This window comes from Seriola dumerili, unplaced genomic scaffold (assembly GCF_002260705.1).
Source record: "Seriola dumerili isolate Sdu_G_001 unplaced genomic scaffold, Sdu_1.0 BDQW01000153.1, whole genome shotgun sequence".
Taxonomy (NCBI): Eukaryota; Metazoa; Chordata; class Actinopteri; order Carangiformes; family Carangidae; genus Seriola; species Seriola dumerili.
The window spans coordinates 614,318-633,271 of NW_019174408.1; the positions used below are offsets into that span (position 1 = coordinate 614,318).

At 44.0% G+C, this 18,954-nt stretch overlaps 1 protein-coding gene across 2 annotated transcripts in view; it reads left to right on the top strand.

The window, feature by feature from the left end:
* Positions 1-18,954, top strand: part of bcas3 (BCAS3, microtubule associated cell migration factor) — a 344,121-nt gene that overhangs the window by 106,388 nt on the left and 218,779 nt on the right. For both annotated transcript variants that reach the window (XM_022751363.1, XM_022751364.1), the window contains exons 19-21: positions 8,137-8,237; positions 13,151-13,347; positions 13,656-13,753. In XM_022751363.1, coding sequence (XP_022607084.1) covers positions 8,137-8,237; positions 13,151-13,347; positions 13,656-13,753 — 396 coding nt within the window. The remainder of the gene's footprint in view (positions 1-8,136; positions 8,238-13,150; positions 13,348-13,655; positions 13,754-18,954) is intronic.

Below are 18,954 nucleotides of genomic sequence, written 5' to 3' on the forward strand. Positions count from 1 at the left end.
CACGAGTTGCGCATACTTTCCTGAACCTGAGTGAAAAGGTGGGGAGCGGCTTCTCTGCCAGAGCGGGGGCAGAATCAGAATGAGTGACGTCTGTTCACAAACACAGCAGATAAAACCTCAGACGACGTCGCTCCTACTAATCTCTCAGTCAGACAAAGGCAAAGATGTCCACACGCAATATGATGAAATTCCCTTCGTCCGCACACACACCACACACACCACACACACACACACCACACACCACACACACACACACACCACACACCACCACCACACACACACACATTCACAGGACCATGTAACAGCATCACCAGTTTGGAGAGTAAACAGACATATTTTAAAGGGGAATCCATGTCGTTGCGTGATTGGATTAGAACAGATTAAGAGACAGACCACTCAAAATAAGCCCCGTCTAACTGGATGATAGACTTTTTGGTTCCATTACATCAATCAATCAGTGTCTTTTGTTCACGACATGACAATAGGATATGAGGGATGCAACAACAACATCCAAGAGCTGGCATTGGAGGGACGCAACCGGTAAATGACTTATTTATAATCCACTTGTGTGGATTGTGCTGGTGTAGACAACAGCAAAGGAATCTCTTTCAGGTCACGACACGAACTTTGTCACAAGAGAACGTGTAGAAATAGATAGAAGAGTTAGTAACAGAATATCGAACTCATTTCTAAATGTTATCTGCAGAGTCCTTTCAACCAGAAAGTGAAAGTTTTGAGGATGTTTTGTAAAAGATGCAACACAGAAATGTGTTCATTTAAAAAACAAGTGAAATAAACAATGTGCCAAAACGAGTCTGAACTTCCAGTTATACTTCACTGCTCACAGCATCGTTTGCTAATCCACTGAATATGCTAGGACAATAACTAGCAGTCCCACACGTGAGACGTACACGTGAATTATTAGAAGAAGAAGAGACTGAAGTCAGTGGAAGCTGATAACAGCTGAGAAGCAAAAAGCTAAGCTAAGCAAGCTGAACAGCATCCTTTAGCTACATCCATTGAAGAAGCCACACACCAGGAGAATACCCGAGTCTCTCATTTGAGCTTCTCAACAGGATAATTGCCAAGCGTGTCGTTTCACACAATATTTGATGGATCATTTTAAAGTTTTGACTAAAATGTGTTAGCTCATCACATAGTAAACCTTTTGCAAGGTAACGTTTATGTCCTGCCATGACCGTCGTATTCCAAAATAAATCATTGGCATAAACCTTCCAGAACGATCCAAGTAATCCCTTAAAAATTGCACGACGTGTTCGGGTCTAGGACTTGCATCCCTTCCCCACAATATATTACCCTTCCTCTCGAGAGTTGCAGCACCTGAAGCAGTGAAGATGGTAAAGCTGTAATAATATTATTTAGACTGATATATATTAACCTGAACTTCAGTTATACTAGTGGCCAAAATACTATGCCATAGCTTGTAGAAACAATATGAGAATGTCATTTTCCTGGTATTAGAGCATTAATTTTCAGGTTTGTGAGAAACTCAACGTGCTGATGTGCAGATTTAGTGTAAACTACGCGAAGACAGCACGACGACCGATTTCGGACGTTCTGCTAATGATCAGCGAAACCGAAAAGAGTTGTTCAGTAGAATATGAGGGAATGAATACATAGATGAAACAGGGAGAGAAAGAGAATTAATAAACCGCGACTTGTTTTATGGAAGCAGAAAAGATGAGAGCGGTTTCCTATATCCCGCGTCCATGATGTTTGGACTGTCCTCGACGGTCGGCACCAACGCCCCGATGAAGTCTGGCATGCGACTGGCTCTGAACGCAACCGGCTGGATCTGCACCACTACGAGTATATACAAGTAGATTATTACAAACACAATGATAATACTAAAGAACAGCTCAGGGCCTCAGACACCTGCTTGACTGGATCTTGTCCCAGACCAGAATGTCAGCTCGCACACTCGGATAATTGTGCTGAATATCGTGTGATTATCACGAATATTATTCTTAAACTATTATCAGTTAGGATCATTTTCTGCTGAATTAGACAACCAACCCCGAGATCTTATCCGTCTAATAACCAACTCATGGAGCACCGACTTTGACTCCTGCGTTCACTGTTTTATCGTTGGTTAGTTCGGAGTACCTAGACTGTGCAGGTCCAGGTCATCTGTGTGCGAAGTCAAAGGGTTGTGGGACGTCGGCGGGCCCTGGACTGAACACTGAGCGATGCAGGAGGAGATGACTGTGGTCTGGCACTGCAGGGTGAATGGTCTTGAACTGAAACTGGGGGCCCATCCACAGCGCGGTGGGGCCCCGTGTGGTCACGATTCCACCTGAAGAAACACAAAGGTTCAGGTTGTAGGAAAGACAAACAATAATAATAAATAATGGGCAGTGGGCTAAATGCTAATTAGCATCTAAACATGCTCGCAATGGCAATGTTACCATGCTAAAATTTAGCAGGTAATGTTTATGTTGTAAATTGACTTAGTTTAGCATGTTAGCATCTAACACTTGCTAACTAAAACTAAACAAAAGACAGTTGAGGCTTTTTTGTTTTGCAAGTATTTGATTTGAAAATTTGTTATTTTCACCTGATGATCACTTCATTATTATAATTCATGCTCAGGGGAACATGAATGTAAATGTATGAACCATACATTTTAGAGCTGCTGATGCATTTCAGAGAAAAACTACAATGTTTATGTCATGGCGACCATGGAGAAAAGTCAAAGGATCCGCAAAGTCGTTCATTCATCGACTGAAGAACCATCAACAGCTCGAATAAATCTGACGGCAAATCCGTCCAATAGCTGTTGACGACAAAAACAAAACTGGGACGAAGTGTGTCAAAGTGACACTGGAGGAAAAGTTCATCATCACCGAAGTTATTAGGATTCATTTTCTGCAGAATGTAAATGTCATCAGACAGACAAATATTTCACATGCAACAAACGACAACAACAAACAAACACTTTCACTGCTCTTTAAAACGCTCGAGTTCCACAGACGGATTTCAAAACTTTATTCAAACTGATCAGCACGTTCAAGGACAAAGTGATGGAGCTACCTGAGAATCCGTCATTGAACCGGACAGGCGCTTTGATATTCAGCTCTGCCCGATACCCAGACACCCCACGCAGAGCTCAGATGAACTCAGTTACATGACATCCAACTAAAAGCCTGTTCTGCTCCTGAACCACTCAAAGTCCGATGAACGATGTCAGGACTCGTCAGAGTCTTGGTGTGTGGTGCTGGGAGCGGTGGCTGCATGATGGGAAGCCTTCCCCTGGGGTTAATAGAATGTGACAGTAGCAACAGTATGGCACGAGGATGAGGCCGAGGCTGCTGGGAAATAAGATAGTGCTGCATGGCAGGAGGTCCATGGGCGCTGGAGCTGAGTGCACTAATGTTGGCTGAGAGTAGGATAGCAGGGAGACGGGTACTGTGACTATTACTGCCTCTCTGTTCACCCATCTCCTGCCTCGGACTCTTCTTTTCGCTGCTTCTCCACGCTAACTCTGACTTTTTTAACTCCCCGCAGCACTTAACACGTCTCTTAACGTCTCACCGTTCACATTTCTTATCATTTACTCTGTACACGTTCGTCTCTCACCTCGGCCCGGCGCTCGGCTCACAGTCTCACTCCACTCGGCTGCCAGGTGCCAACATCTCAGACAGGAGTGAGAGCTCGCACACACACACACCACACACACACACACACACACACACACACACACACACACACACACACACACACTTCTGACACCACCAGTATATGAATATACATGTTCAGATACAGTATTCAGACTCCTTCAGCTCTTGCACATTTCCACTGTTGTAGATTTCATTTTAAATTAACCCGTAAGGTCCAAAGTGAAAATATGTTTTAGAAATTTATTACAAATCAAAGACTGAAATCTCCCTCCTGGAACCAACTGCTATTCATGTCACACTGCTATTTATTCAGGTGCAATTCCATTTGTGCATATTTTTTTATATCATTTATTTTACTTCTTTTATTAGAAATGATCTGTGTCTTTTTTTTCCTGTGCTACCAACTGAGGGCAGCGCTCTAATCTCTGTAGAAGCAGAGCTTTCGATGAAATAAAGCCTTTTCTAATTCTAATTCTAACCAGACTCTTCCCAGAGCCGTCAACCGAACGGAGTGACCGGTCACTAACAGAGCTTCAGTCCTCTGCAGAGATGGAGGAACCTGCTGGAAGTGAAAACATCCGTGCAGCTCTCCATCGATCAGGCCTTTACAGTAGTGGTAGTGACTGGACAGAAGCCACGCTGAGTCATAGGTACATGACAGTCTTCTTGGACAGAACTCCAACTGTCCAACTGTCTTTGAGCGGTGCAGCCAAAGACGCTTCCCATCAGATCTGGAGGAGCTTCGGACGATCTATCATGAGAGTGGGATGACCTGCCAAATCCAGATGTAAAGCTCGGAGGGACTTAACCCAAGAAGACTGAAAGCTGCGAGCGCTGCCAAAGAGTCGGACGACTTTTGTCAATGAGAAATTTTCAGTTCAACACAATTTAATTCTGCAAAAAAGTGATGGAGTGTTGAACGCTCTCTGAAGCCATCTGGATGTGTCTGTCACAGCTGTGGCAAATTAGGCAAGGAAGGAGGAGGAGATTGTCACTTTGTGTGTTAGTGTGTGTGTGTGTGTGTGTGTGTGTGTAGGGTTAAACCATCAATGTACGCCAGCCGCAGAGCTGAACAGCTGCAGGCTGCTCTCTGCTGCAGATGAAGTCCAGATGTTACAGTCCAGAGACGTCACCACCCCAACCCCCCCACCCCCCCGTCTGACGAAAGAGCCGGTGACATGTTCCCTCAGATCTTACAGCCTCGATTATGTTTCCTCTTCCTAAACTGGTCACTCAGTCAGCCTGTACGAGCTGATGAGTCACCTCAAACAACATCCACCTGCTCAACATCAAAGGTGTTTCCCGCCGCGAGGATCCGTCTGATGTCCACCTGCAGCCGACTTTACCGCTTTAAACAAAAGCACATGCTTCCACTGTGTGTTTGTCTGAGAGGCAGAGTGAGTGTAAAGGCCTCAAACAAATCATGTTGCACAAAATCTATAATTAGGGACAAATAATAATACCTACAGTCACAGCAGCCTGGAGGCATATTGATTCATGTATTAACAAAAGAGCAATTTGACCGTCCATCAGCTGCTATGATTCTACATCACACATTCTCGTCGTATCAGAGCTGACGGATGAGATCGTGGAGACCAGGCTTGATCAGACTGAAGTCACAAACCTCACAGTTTCATTAGCGGCATGACGATAATCTAAATCCCAAACCAAGCCACAAAATTGCCTCCTGATAATGTAATGAGCCACTGATACGATAATAATGAAATCCACCGGGCAGCACTTGGCTCCGATTCAACGGCCTAAATGTGTTTTTTGCATTTCACGGGACCGCCGAGCTTCTGTGTTCATATGTGCCAGACAGATGTCAAACATGTGGGAGGACGGAATAAAATCTAGAAGCTCCTTGTTTGACTTTAATTCCCTGATAGTATAGAAAAAAAAAATAAGAAGAGTCACTTCAAAACATCTTCAGGTACGTGCTGCAGTATGAAGAGCCCTCTCTCACTATTACACCTCCAACCGCTGACGGATGCATACTACCTGCTGTTCCTGTAAGGAATTCACCCATGAAATCAGTTAGTGCAATGATAAGTTTTGCTGCTGGCAAACTATCATGGCAATATGAACACAGCCCTCTGCAAAGCTAAGTGGGGTGCATCTTTAACCAATCCAATTATGCATGCCGTTGAATTATTGATGGTGACCATGTAGCAGTAACTCGGCAGCAGAGATGAGTGCTAGAGGGTTAAACCAGCTGAAAGGTTTGTGTTACTGGAGTTTTTCTAACGTGCGTTGACCGATACTTTCATCACTTCGGTAAAAGTTTAGACGTTGTTAGTGATTAGGAAGAGGCGCAGAGAAATGAAATGCACGAAAAGCAATCAATCTAAAACAGAATGAATCTTGCGATACAGACTCGAGTATCCACACTTTCCAAAGGCTATACACATGCTTCACTTGGATTGGGGGGGGTCTCAGCCAGACACATTTATTCCTCCCAACTCTTCAAAAGTTGCAATTCGTCTGTTAATTCTTTAACTGGAACGAGCATCATCTTATAAAGTGTAATGGAACTCGCACATCCAGCGAACAACAGAGACACAGAACCAATTCCATTGAGTCATTTTTATTAACCCGACAATCTATTCCCTGCTTTTAGTTCTGTGTTTGGTCTCCACCAGCAGCAAGCAGCAGCAGCAGCAGCAGCAGCAGCAGAGCAGCAGGAGGATGAAGCTGCTGAATGCTCCAACCATGTTCCCAGCTGCTTCTAACTGGGTGTTTGGAGCGTGGGTTAATAAAAGCGTCTATAGCTTAATGATGAGGGAGAGCTGAGGGAATGAACACGGGTGAGGACATTTCCTGCAAAACTACATTTAGATTCTTATCCATCACACGACACATCAGGAAGCATCTGATTGGTCTATAATTAATTCTCGAGCAACGACCAAGCCCAACATGATCAGACATAAAACCACAGAAGAACCGTGGCAGTTCCCCAAGAGAAGTTTGGAACAATGTACTGCAAGAAAAACTGCCTTTTCTATGACGATAATTAATAATAAATGTTTACGGTGTTATTTTTGAAAGAATCCTCATTTTACCTCTTAGTGCCTAAACGTTTGCTCAGAACTGTAGTTATTAAATCTTTCTATACAAAATATTGATTAGTTGCATCTTTAATGTTGGATTAACGACGCAAGCTTTCAGACCTGCTGAGGTTTTCAGACGCTCTCTGGTCACTGAGTGTCACCTCGTTATTTAATGGACATTTGTCTCTTCACAACAGTGAGCGAACAAAACAGCTGCTGGTGTCTACCACACATCAAGAAACAGGCCATTAAACTGCTTCTTTTTATTTTTATGAGTAAAATAAAAGTGGAAAGAATCAGCTTCATGAACATGTTGCACCACAGTGATTATGTGCTGGATCTCATAAATAAAAGTCAAAAACAACAGACTTATCCATCTTAAATCTGTTAGTTTCACATTCATGTTGCGCAGGTTTGAACAGTATGAGACAACACAGTTGTCAGGTCAGGTGAGGTCACTCACTGTTTGCTTGGACTAGACTGATTTTTATCGTAAGTTGGTTAAAGGTGAGGTCTTACCTGAGAGAGCCCACTCCTCGTCGTCCTGACGCGCTGTGGTCCGACGCCAGGCTGTCTGATGACTCGTGACGCGTGATTGGGCCTGGGCTTCCTGGGGCATCGCTGAGAGAACACACACACACACACACACCACACACACACACACACACACACACACACACACAACACACACACACACACACACCACAACACACACACACAACACACACAAAGGTTATATGATGGTACATCTTAATGATGATATTGACATTTAGAGGCTGAGAGTCACACACACACACACACACACACACACACACACACACACACACACACACACACAGATTCCCTCTCTCACTTTACTGTACACTTGCTTTTTTCACACACACTGCCGCGCTCCCACACGCCCATGTGAGAAAAAGACAATCGTCTTTCTCTTTTTACTCGCCGGTTTCTGACTCCGTCCATCAGATGTCTAGAATCTGTTTGTGTTTGAGTATGAAACGCTTGGCCAGACAGATCAGTCCGCATGCATCGGTATTGGCTGTCAAACACCACGTCAGTGAAAAGCCTAATGACTCCAGCACACTCTCATAAACTGTTTGTCAGTTATCGTTTCCCTTCACAGGCCGATTTTATTTAAATATGCTGATGGGAAAATGTGATTCACTGCCCTGTTGTGACTGTTCAGTCAGATTTTACTTCCTGATATCCTCCGTGATCGCTCGGCTAATGTCATAGTTTATAACCACGGAGGCGTCGACACTTTTTGGCCATGATGATATTGGAAACCAGCGCAGAACATCGGTGACTCTCAGCCTCTAAATGTCAATATCATCATTAGATGTACCATCATATAACCCTTTGTGTGTGTGTGTGTGTGTGTGTGTGTGTGTGTGTGTGTGTGTGTGTGTGTGTGTGTGTGTGTGTGTGTGTGTGTTTTCTCTCAGCGATGCCCCCAGGAAGCCCAGGCCCAATCACGCGTCACGAGTCATCAGACAGCCTGGCGTCGGACCACAGCGGTCAGGACGACGAGGAGTGGCTCTCTCAGGTAAGACCTCCACCTTTAACCAACGTTACGATAAAATCAGTCTGTCCCAAGCAAACAGGTGAGTGACCTCACCTGACCTGACAACTGTGTTGTCTCATACTGTCAAAACCTGCGCAACATGAATGTGAAACTAACAGATTTAAGATGGATAAGTCTGTTGTTTTGACATGTTATTTATGAGAGTCCAGCACATAATCACTGTGGTGCAACATGTTCATGAAGCTGATTCTTTTCCACTTTATTTTACTCATAAAAATAAAAAGAAGCAGTTTAATGGCCTGTTTCTTGGATGTGTGGTAGACACCAGCAGCTGTTTGTTCGCTCACTGTTGTGAAGAGACAAATGTCCATTAAATAACGAGGTGAACACTCAGTGACCAGAGAGCGTCTGAAACCTCAGCAGGTCTGAAAGCTGCGTCGTTAATCCAACATTAAAGATGCACTAATCAATATTTGTATAGAAAGATTTAATAACTACAGTTCTGAGCAAACGTTTAGGCACTAAGAGTAAAATGAGGATTCTTTCAAAAATAACACCGTAAACATTTATTATTAATTATCGTCATAGAAACGGCAGTTTTTCTGCAGGTACATTGTTCCAAACTTCTCTTGGGGAACTGGCCACGGTTCTTCTGTGGTTCTTTATGTCTGACGTCATGTTTGGGCTTGTGGTCGTTGCTGCAGAATTAATTATAAGACCAATCAGATGCTTCCCTGATGGTGTCGTGTGATGGATAAGAATCTAAATGTAGTTTGCAGGGAAATGTCCTCACCCGTGTCTCCAGTTCCCCTCAGCTCTCCCCTCTCATTAAGCTTATAGACGGCTTTTATTAACCCACGCTCCCAAACACCCAGTTAGAGAGCAGCTGGGGAACATGGTGGAGCATTCAGCAGCTTCATCCTCCTGCTGCTGCTGCTGCTGCTGCTGCTGCTGCTGCTGCTGCTGCTGGTGGAGACCAAACACAGAACTAAAAGCAGCGTGAATATAGATTTGTCGGGTTAATAGAAACATGACTCCAAATGAATGTTTCTGTGTCTCTGTTGTCGCTGGATGTGCAGCCATTACAGCTTTATAAGATGATGCTCGTTCCAGTTAAAGAATTAACAGATCGAATTGCAACTTTTGAGAGTTTGGGAGGATAAGATTGTGTCGTGGCTGAGACCCCCCCCCCCCCCCCCCCCCCCCCCCCCCCCAATCCCAAGTGAAACGCATGTGTATCAGCCCTTTGGAAAGTGTGGATACTCAGTCTGTCATCGCAAGGATTCATTCTGCTTTTAGATGATTTGCTTTTCGTGCACTTTCATTTCTCTGCGGCCTCTTCCTAATCACTAACAACGTCCTAAACTTTTACCGAAGTGATGAAAGTATCCGGTCAACGCACGTTAGAAAAACTCCAGTACACACAAACCTTTCAGCTTGGTTAACCCTCTTAGCACTCATCTCTGCTGCCGGCAGGTAACCTGCTACATTTTCACCATCAATAATTCCACTGCATGCATAATTGATTGGTTAAAATGCACCCCACTTAGCTTTGCAGAGGCTGTGGTTCATATCTGCCATGATAGTTTGCCAGCAGCAAAACTATCCATTGCACTAACCTGGATTTCTTTGGTGACTTCCTGACAGAACAGCGGTAGTGATGCATCCGTCAGCGGTTGGAGGTGTAATAGTGGAGCTCTTCATACTGCAGCACGTACCTGAAGATGTTTTGGAAGTGACTCTTCTACTATCAGGGAATTAAAGTCAAACAGGAGCTTCTAGATTTTATTCCCGTCCCTCCCACATGTTTGAACATCTGTCTGGGACATATGAAGCACAGGAGCTCGGCGGGGTCGTGAAATGCTAAACACATATAGGCTCGGTTGAATCGGAGGCCAAGTGCTGCCCGGTGGATTTCATTATATCGTATCAGTGGCCTTCATTACATTATCAGGAGGCATTTGTGGCGTTGGGTTGGGATTTAGGATTGATCGTCCATCCGCTAATGAAATGTGAGGTTTGTGACCTTCAGTCTGAGTCCAGCCCGGGTCTCCACATCTCATCCGTCAGCTCTGATACGACGGAGAAGGTGTGATGTAGATCATAGCAGCTGATGGACGGTCAAATTGCGTCTTTGTTAATACGTGAATCAATATGCTCCAGGCTGCTGTGACTGTAGTTATTATTTGTCCCTAATTATAGATTTTGTGCAACATGATTTGTTTGAGGCCTTTACACTCACTCTGCCTCTCAGACAAACACACAGTGGAAGCATGTGCTTTTGTTTAAAGCGGTAAAGTCGGCTGCAGGTGGACATCAGACGGATCCTCGCGGCGGGAAACACCTTGATGTTGAGCAGGTGGATGTTGTTTGAGGTGACTCATCAGCTCGTACAGGCTGACTGAGTGACCAGTTTAGGAAGAGGAAACATAATCGAGGCTGTAAGATCTGAGGGAACATGTCACCGGCTCTTTCTGTCCAGACAGGGGGGGTGGGGGGGTGGTGGGGGTGGTGACGTCTCTGGACTGTAACATCTGGACCTTCATCCTGCAGCAGAGAGCAGCCTGGCAGCTGTTCAGCTCTGCGGCTGGGCGTGACATTGATGGTGTTAACCCTACACACACACACACACACACACACTAACACACAAAGTGACAATCCTCCTCCCTCCTTCTGTGGCCTAATTTGCACAGCTGTGACAGACACATCCAGTGGCTTCAGAGAGCGTTCACACTCCATCACTTTTTGCAGAATTAAATTGTGTTGAACTGAAATTTCTCATTGACAAAAGTCGTCCGACTCTTTGGCAGCGCTCGCAGCTTTCAGTCTTCTTGGGTTAAGTCCCTCCGAGCTTTGCACATCTGGATTTGGGCAGGTCATCCCACTCTTCATGATAGATCGTCCGAAGCTCCCTCAGATCTGATGGGAAGCGTCTTTGGCTGCACCGCTCAAAGACAGTTGGACAGTTGGAGTTCTGTCCAAAGACTGTCATGTACCTATGACTCAGCGTGGCTTCTGTCCAGTCACTACCACTACTGTAAAGGCCTGATCGATGGAGAGCTGCACGGATGGTTTCACTTCCAGCAGGTTCCTCCATCTCTGCAGAGGACTGAAGCTCTGTTAGTGACCGGTCACTCCGTTCGGTTGGACGGCTCTGGGAAGAGTCCTGGTTAGAATTAGAATTAGAAAAGGCTTTATTGTCATCGAAAGCTCTGCCTTCTACAGAGATTAGGAGCGCTGCCCCTCAGTTGGTGCACAGGAAAAAAAAGACACAGATCATTTCTAATAAAAGAAGTAAAATAAATGATATAAAAAAATATGCACAAATGGAATTGCACCTGAATAAATAGCAGTGTGACATGAATAGCAGTTGGTTCCAGGAGGGAGATTTCAGTCTTTGATTTGTAATAAATTTCTAAAAACATATTTTCACTTTGACCTTACGGGTTAATTTAAAATGAAATCTACAACAGTGAAATGTGCAAGAGCTGAAGGAGTCTGAATACTGTATCTGAACATGTATATTCATATACGTGTGTGTGTGTCAGAAGTGTGTGTGTGTGTGCGAGCTCTCACTCCTGTCTGAGATGTTGGCACCTGGCAGCCGGAGTGGAGTGAGACTGTGAGCCGAGCGCCGGGCCGAGGTGAGAGACGAACGTGTACAGAGTAAAGATAATGAAATGTGAACGGTGAGACGTTAAGAGACGTGTTAAGTGCTGCGGGGAGTTAAAAAAGTCAGAGTTAGCGTGGGAGAGCAGCGAAAAGAAGGAGTCCGAGGCAGGAGATGGGTGAACAGAGGAGGCAGTAATAGTCCGTACCCTCTGCTATCCTACTCTCAGCCAACATTAGTGCCACTCAGCTCCAGCGCCCATGGACCTCCTGCCATGCCAGCACTATCTTATTTTCCCAGCAGGCCTCGCCTCATCCTCGCTGCCATACTGTTGCTACTGTCACACTTCTATTAACCCCAGGGGAAGGCTTCCCATCATGCAGCCAGCGCTCCCAGCACACACACACAAGACTCTGACGAGTCCTGACATCGTCATCGGACTTTGAGTGGTTCAGGAGCAGAACAGGCTTTTAGTTGGATGTCATGTAACTGAGTTCATCTGAGCTCTGCGTGGGGGTGTCTGGGTATCGGCACAGAGCTGAATACCAAAGCGCCGTGTCCGGTTCAATGACGGATTCTCGGGTAGCTGCCATCACTTTGTCCTTGAACGTGCTGATCAGTTTGAATAAAGTTTTGAAATCCGTCTGTGAACTCGAGCGTTTTAAAGAGCAGTGAAAGTGTTTGTTTGTTGTTGTCGTTTGTTGCATGTGAAATATTTGTCTGTCTGATGGACATTTACATTCTGCAGAAAATGAATCCTAATAACTTCGGTGATGATGAACTTTTCCTCCAGTGTCACTTTGACACACTTCGTCCCATGTTTTGTTTTTGTCGTCAACAGCTATTGGACGGATTTGCCGTCAGATTTATTCGAGCTGTTGATGGTTCTCAGTCGATGAATGAACGACTTTGCGGATCCTTTGACTTTTCTCCATGGTCGCCATGACATCAACATTTGTAGTTTTCTCTGAAATGCATCAGCAGCTCTAAAATGTATGGTTCATACATTTACATTCATGTTCCCCTGAGCATGAATTATAATAACTGAAGTGATCATCAGGTGAAAATAAACAAATTTTCAAATCAAATACTTGCAAAACAAAAAGCCTCAACTGTCTTTTGTTTAGTTTTAGTTAGCAAGTGTTAGCATGCTAACATGCTAAACTAAGTCAATTTACAACGTAAACATTACCTGCTAAATTTTAGCATGGTAACATTGCCATTGCGAGCATGTTAGCATGCTAATATTAGCATTTAGCCCACTGCCCATTATTTATTATTATTGTTTGTCTTTCCTCACAAACCTGAACCTTTGTGTTCTCAGGTGGAGATCGTGACCCACACGGGGCCCCACCGGCGCCTGTGGATGGGCCCCCAGTTTCAGTTCAAGACCATTCACCCTTCAGGCCAGACCACAGTCATCTCCTCCTCATCCTCAGTGCTTCAGTCCCAGGGCCCCGCCGACGTCCCACAACCCCTCTTGGACTTCGACACAGATGACCTGGACCTGCACAGTCTGAGGTACTCCGAAACTACCAACGATAAAACAGTGAACCAGGAGTCAAAGTCGGGGCTCAGAGTTGTTATTAGACCGGATAGATCTCGGGGTGGTTGCTCTAATTCAGCAGAAATGATCCTAACGAGAGAATGTTTAAGAATAATATTCTGATAATCACAGATTTCACCACAATTATCCTCGAGTGTGTCCGAGCCTGACATCTGGGTCCTGGGACCAGATCCAGTCAAGCAGGTGTCTGAGGCCCTGAGCTGTTTCTTTGTATTATCATTGTGTTTGTAATAATCTACTTGTATATACTGTATGTGTGCAGGATCCAGCCGGTGCGTTCAGAGCCAGTCAGCATGCCCAGCTCATCGGGGCTGGTGGCCGACCGTCGAGGACAGTCCAACATCATGGACGCGGGATCAGGTAGGAAACCGCTCTCTCTTCTTCTGCTCCATAAAACAAGTCCGGTTCTTTTATTCCATCTTTCTCCTCCCTGTTTCATCCTGATGTATTTCATTCTCCCTCATATTCTTTACTGAAAACTCCTTATTCCGGTGTTTCCGCTGTATCAGTTAAGAGCGTCCGAATCGGTCGTCGTGCTGTCTTCGCGTAGGTTTACCTACAGTCGCACTCAGCACCGTGAGTTCTCACCAAACCTGGAAATTAATGCTCTAATACCAGGAAAATGACATTCTCATATTTGTTTCTACAAGCAGGCAGAAGTTTTTGCCACCGTAGCTGATAACTGAAGTCTCAGGGTTAAAAAACAGTCAACAATAATTATTACAGCTTTACCATCTCACCTGCTTCAGGTGCTGCAACCTCCTCGAGAGGAAGGGTGAAATATATTGTGGGGAAGGGATGCAAGTCCAGACCCGAACACGTCGTGCATTTTTAAGGGATTACTTGGATGTTCTGGAAGGTTTATGCAATGATTTTATTTTGGAATACACCGGTCATGGCAGGACATAAACGTTACCTTGCAAGAAGGTGTTACAGCTGATGAGCTACAACATTTTATCAAACTTTAAAATGTCCATCAAATATTGTGTGAAACGACACGCTGGCAATTATTGCCCCTGTTGAGAAGCTAATGAGAGACTCGGGGTATCTCCTGGTGTGTGGCTTCTTCATGGAGGTGGTAGCTAAAGGGATGCTGTTCAGCTGCTTAGCTAGCTTTTGCTTCTCAGCTGTTATCAGCTTCTCACTGACTCAGTCTCCTTCCTTCTAATAAGTACACGTGTACGTCTCAGTGTGGGGACTGCTGTTATTGTCCTAGCACATCATGTATTAGCACGCAGCTGTGAGCAGTGAGATACTGATGAGTTTGCAGACTCATTTTTGCACATGGTTTATTTCACTTGTTTTTTAAATGAACACATTTCTGTGTTGCATCTTTACAAAACATCCTCAAAACTTGTCACTTTCTGGTTGAAAGGACTCTGCAGTACATTTAGAAATGAGTTCGATATTCCTGTTACTAACTCTTCTATCTATTTCTACACGTTCTCTGTGACAGTTCGCTGTCGTGACCTGAAAGAGATTTCCTTTGCTGTTGTCTAACACCAGCACAATCCCACACAAGTGGATTATAAATAGTCATTTACACGGTGCTGCGTCCCTCCATGCAGCTCTGTGGATGTTGTGTTGCATCCCTCATATCTATTGTCATGTGCGTGACAAAAGACACTGATTGGATTGATGTGAATGGAACCAAAAAGTCTATCATCCAGTAGACGGGGCTTATTTTGAGTGTCTGTCTCCTTTAATCTGTCTAATCCAATCATGCACAGACGAGTGGATTCCCCCTTTAAAATATGTCTGTTACTCTCAAACTGTGATGCTGTTACATGGGTCCTGTGAATGTGTGTGTGTGTGTGTGTGTGTGTGCGGACGAGGGAATCATCACTTATTGCGTGACATCCTGTTGCCTTTTGTCTGACTGAAGAGATAGAGGAGCGACGGTGGCGTCTGAGGTTTTATCTGCTGTGTCTTGTGACAGACGTCACTCATCTGATCTGCCCCCGCTCTGGCAGAGAGCCGCTCCCCACCTTTTCACTCAGGTGTCAGGAAGTATGCGCAACTCGTGTCACTAAAAGGTGTGTCGCACATACACGTCTGATAGTGTCGGCAACACATACCGAGAGGTGTAAACAGATGCACGTAGATATGGTTTGACCTGAATTTATTTACCACTTATTTATGCAACCGCACACATTTCTGTCATTTATCCACATATTTAAATTATTGCAGAATTGATGCAGTTCGAATGTAGTTATAATAATAAAATAATAATAATCTTTATTTATTTATTTCAAACACAGTTTTGCTTTAGGAGATAAAATAGGAACGAACAATAAAAAATAAATGATAAAATTTAAAAACAGTTTAGAAGTTTTCCCACATTGTGGAGGAGATATAAGAGTAGCTGTTTGATCTTTTTATTTTCCATATTTTCCTTTGTGTTTCAGAAGCTGGTGTATGGAGTCTCGAGAGTGCCACTTAAATAATTACAGACTTTTTTTCCATGTTTATTTGTAATCAGCAAATAAAAATAAAATAATTAAAACAGTTAAAGCTAATCAACAGATGTGTATTTATGATGCATTTATAATCCCGAATTAAAAATAAATATTTATGTAATGTAATTAATTCCCATTTCCTTACTGTGTTTAAAAGATGATTAAAAGAAATTAAAATAAAATCAGAAAATTCATTTGTGAGATGTGACGCAACTGTCAGACACATTCAGCAAGTAAAACATTTTCTTTAATAATATATATAAAAAAATTAGTAATAGTTTAATATTTTGCAATTTCTGACATTTGTGAGACTCCATATATTTCATCATAACGAGATAAAATCAGTAGGAAACACCTTTTCATTCATGTGATGTTACTCACATCTCCACACATACATGCATTCCTTCTCTAGGAATAAAATCTCTGGAACAATTTCTATGTTTTTTATTTTGTCCATAGTTTAATAATTTGCAATTTCTGCCACTTTTCAGACTCTATATATATCATCTTAATAATAAAGAAAATTCTATATTTTCTTTTTTATGCATTTCTTAAATTGTGAAATTAGTGGATCTTTCCAGCTTCATTTGAAAACGTTGAACCGTGGCGCTGTGAAGATAACCGGGGCCTTTCGTTTTAAAGGTTCTGCTTTACTCTAAAGAAATAGAAGAGCCGAGTTCAGACCGGCGGGGCGAAGTCTTTACCTGTTTGCTTTCACCGTCACCTGTTAAACCACAGCACCCCCTGCGTCTGAGCCTGAGCCTGTGACCTTCGCTCTCCTCCTCCTCCTCCTCCTCCATCCGTCTTCCTCTGTCTGCCGAGTATCATATCTGTGGCTCCTCTGTCTCCAGTGTCCTCTGTGTTTTCAGTTTCTTCTCTAACTGCTTCAGAGCAGAGAGAGACAGGAGGACAGAGCCTGGCCGAGGGATGGAGGTGATGCTTATCTGTGTGTGTGTGTGTGTGTGTGTGTGTGTGTGTGTGTGTGTGTGTGTGCGCGTGAGGAGGGTTCAGTGTTGTGTCCTGCCACTGCCATGGCGCCGCCTCTTATCACACACATCACCTTTGTCTCACCCTCTGAAGAACGAGCCTGTGTGTGGCAGAACTTACCAATATGAGTTTGAGAGGCTGATACCAACATTTTCTGGATCAGAGCTGCAGAAAATTAACACGCCGTTAAATCTGATCCGTCTCACGGGAAGACGAAGTATCTGCAGGCATCAAGATTCGATACACTGCCCACTCATAAACCTTTAGTCCGACCGCGATCTGACGCAGAGAGAGCTCCTCTTCTCTTAGAAAAAACAATGTGACTTAGTGAGCAGTGATCTGCTGGAACCTTCAGGCGCAGCCTCGTTTATGACAGGTGAACGCTGCTCACCTGAACGAGCCTCCGATGAGCAGATCAGATCCGCCGCAGTGTCACCTGAATGTTCACGTCAAATCAAAAGGATGTGACCCGACGTTTTCTGACCTGTCGTACGAAGTTAAATTGGTCGATGTCACCATTTTGCTTGAATGTGAAAACTGACCTGGAATCAGGCAGAATATTAAATATTTCTTCTTCATTTCACGACATGACAAAACCTCTTGTGTTTTTTAAATCTTTCTGAATCTGCAGACTTTCTGATTACTCTCAGGTTTATGGGAAAATATTAGAGATGTTTAATGTGGTCTCAGACTATTGAAACCCAGTGTGGATTTTTACATGTAATGAAGTTACACACAGGAACATCTGTCACCTCTGTCTGTAGACATATGGCCTGTTTGAAGTCTGTGAAAAGAGGATTATTTTAAACATCATTCTCATGTGATTAATATGTTGTTTAATGTGAAACAGCTCTTCACATGTGCAGGATTCACCTGGGGGACACGTGGTTTCTGCACGTTTTTGTTGTTGTTGTTGTTGTAATCAGACTAATCTATAGTCAGAGCCAAGAGAGTCTGATATAGTCACTTCATCTCCTTTTCCAATATGAATATATGTCCTGATATATGTTTTATCTTTGTTATATTTAAATATGTCATTTTACATATTATATTATATTATTTCTTTTGAGTATTTGATACCAACAGTTTGCAGTTTTTCTTTTCTGTGTACTCTCCACTTCGCAGCTGTAACTCTGCACATCTCCGCACTGTGGGACTAATAGAGTAATATCATATCTTACATGTATAATATCTGTATCGGATCACGTCTGGTCATATCATGACATGATTCCACCTGTAGGTGATATATGATAATAATGGAACTGATAATGATTAATGACTGAAATGAAATTTAAAGAGATTGGCAAGAAATCAGCTTCAGCTGCTGCAGTTAAAGTAAAATCTGAAAAGTTGCATCATGTCAGCGTCGGTTCCACACCTCGTGTCAGGTGTCAGCTCTGCCCTCGTGTGCTGCGCGGGGTTAGAGTCTACACATACAGAGACATGAAAGGCCGACTCATGTTTTGTAGCCGTCTCTATCAGAATAAAAGTGTTTCCTCCTGAGTCCTGAGGCCCAGTGAGGCCATCAAGCTGCAGCCCCCCCCTCACCCCCCCACAGTGACTCACTTACAGTCAGTCAGTCTCCCCAGTGTCTGCTCCCATCTTATCTCGGCCCATACACTCTGCTTATCTCTGCCCTCCCTGAGGTGATGGGACGCCGTCTGTGAGGGACACGCACACACGCACACACACACACACACACACACACACACAGAAAGCCACACTTGCTGTTGCTTACAGGCGTGCTCTCTTGACTCAGCATAATTGTCTGTATGAGGAGCCCAACACCAACGCTGCTGTCTCACTTTCCACCATCCGCAATATACAGGATCAATATGAAGCTGTTATCAATATCCCCTACCCGCCTCGCCGTGTGTGTGTGTTGATGTGTGTGTTGTGTGTGGAGGCAGCTTCAATCCCAGCTAGACTACACAGTGGCATTTTGTGGCCCAGGAGGTCATATCAAGAAAGAAAGAAAAGGAGACAGACCTGAAAGAGAGATAACACTGCAAGACTGAACGAAAGAGTATTTAATCTTACCTGTGTGTGTGTGTGTGTGTGTGTGTGTGTGTGTGTGTGTGTGTGTGTGTGTGTGTGTGTGTGTGTGTGTGTGTG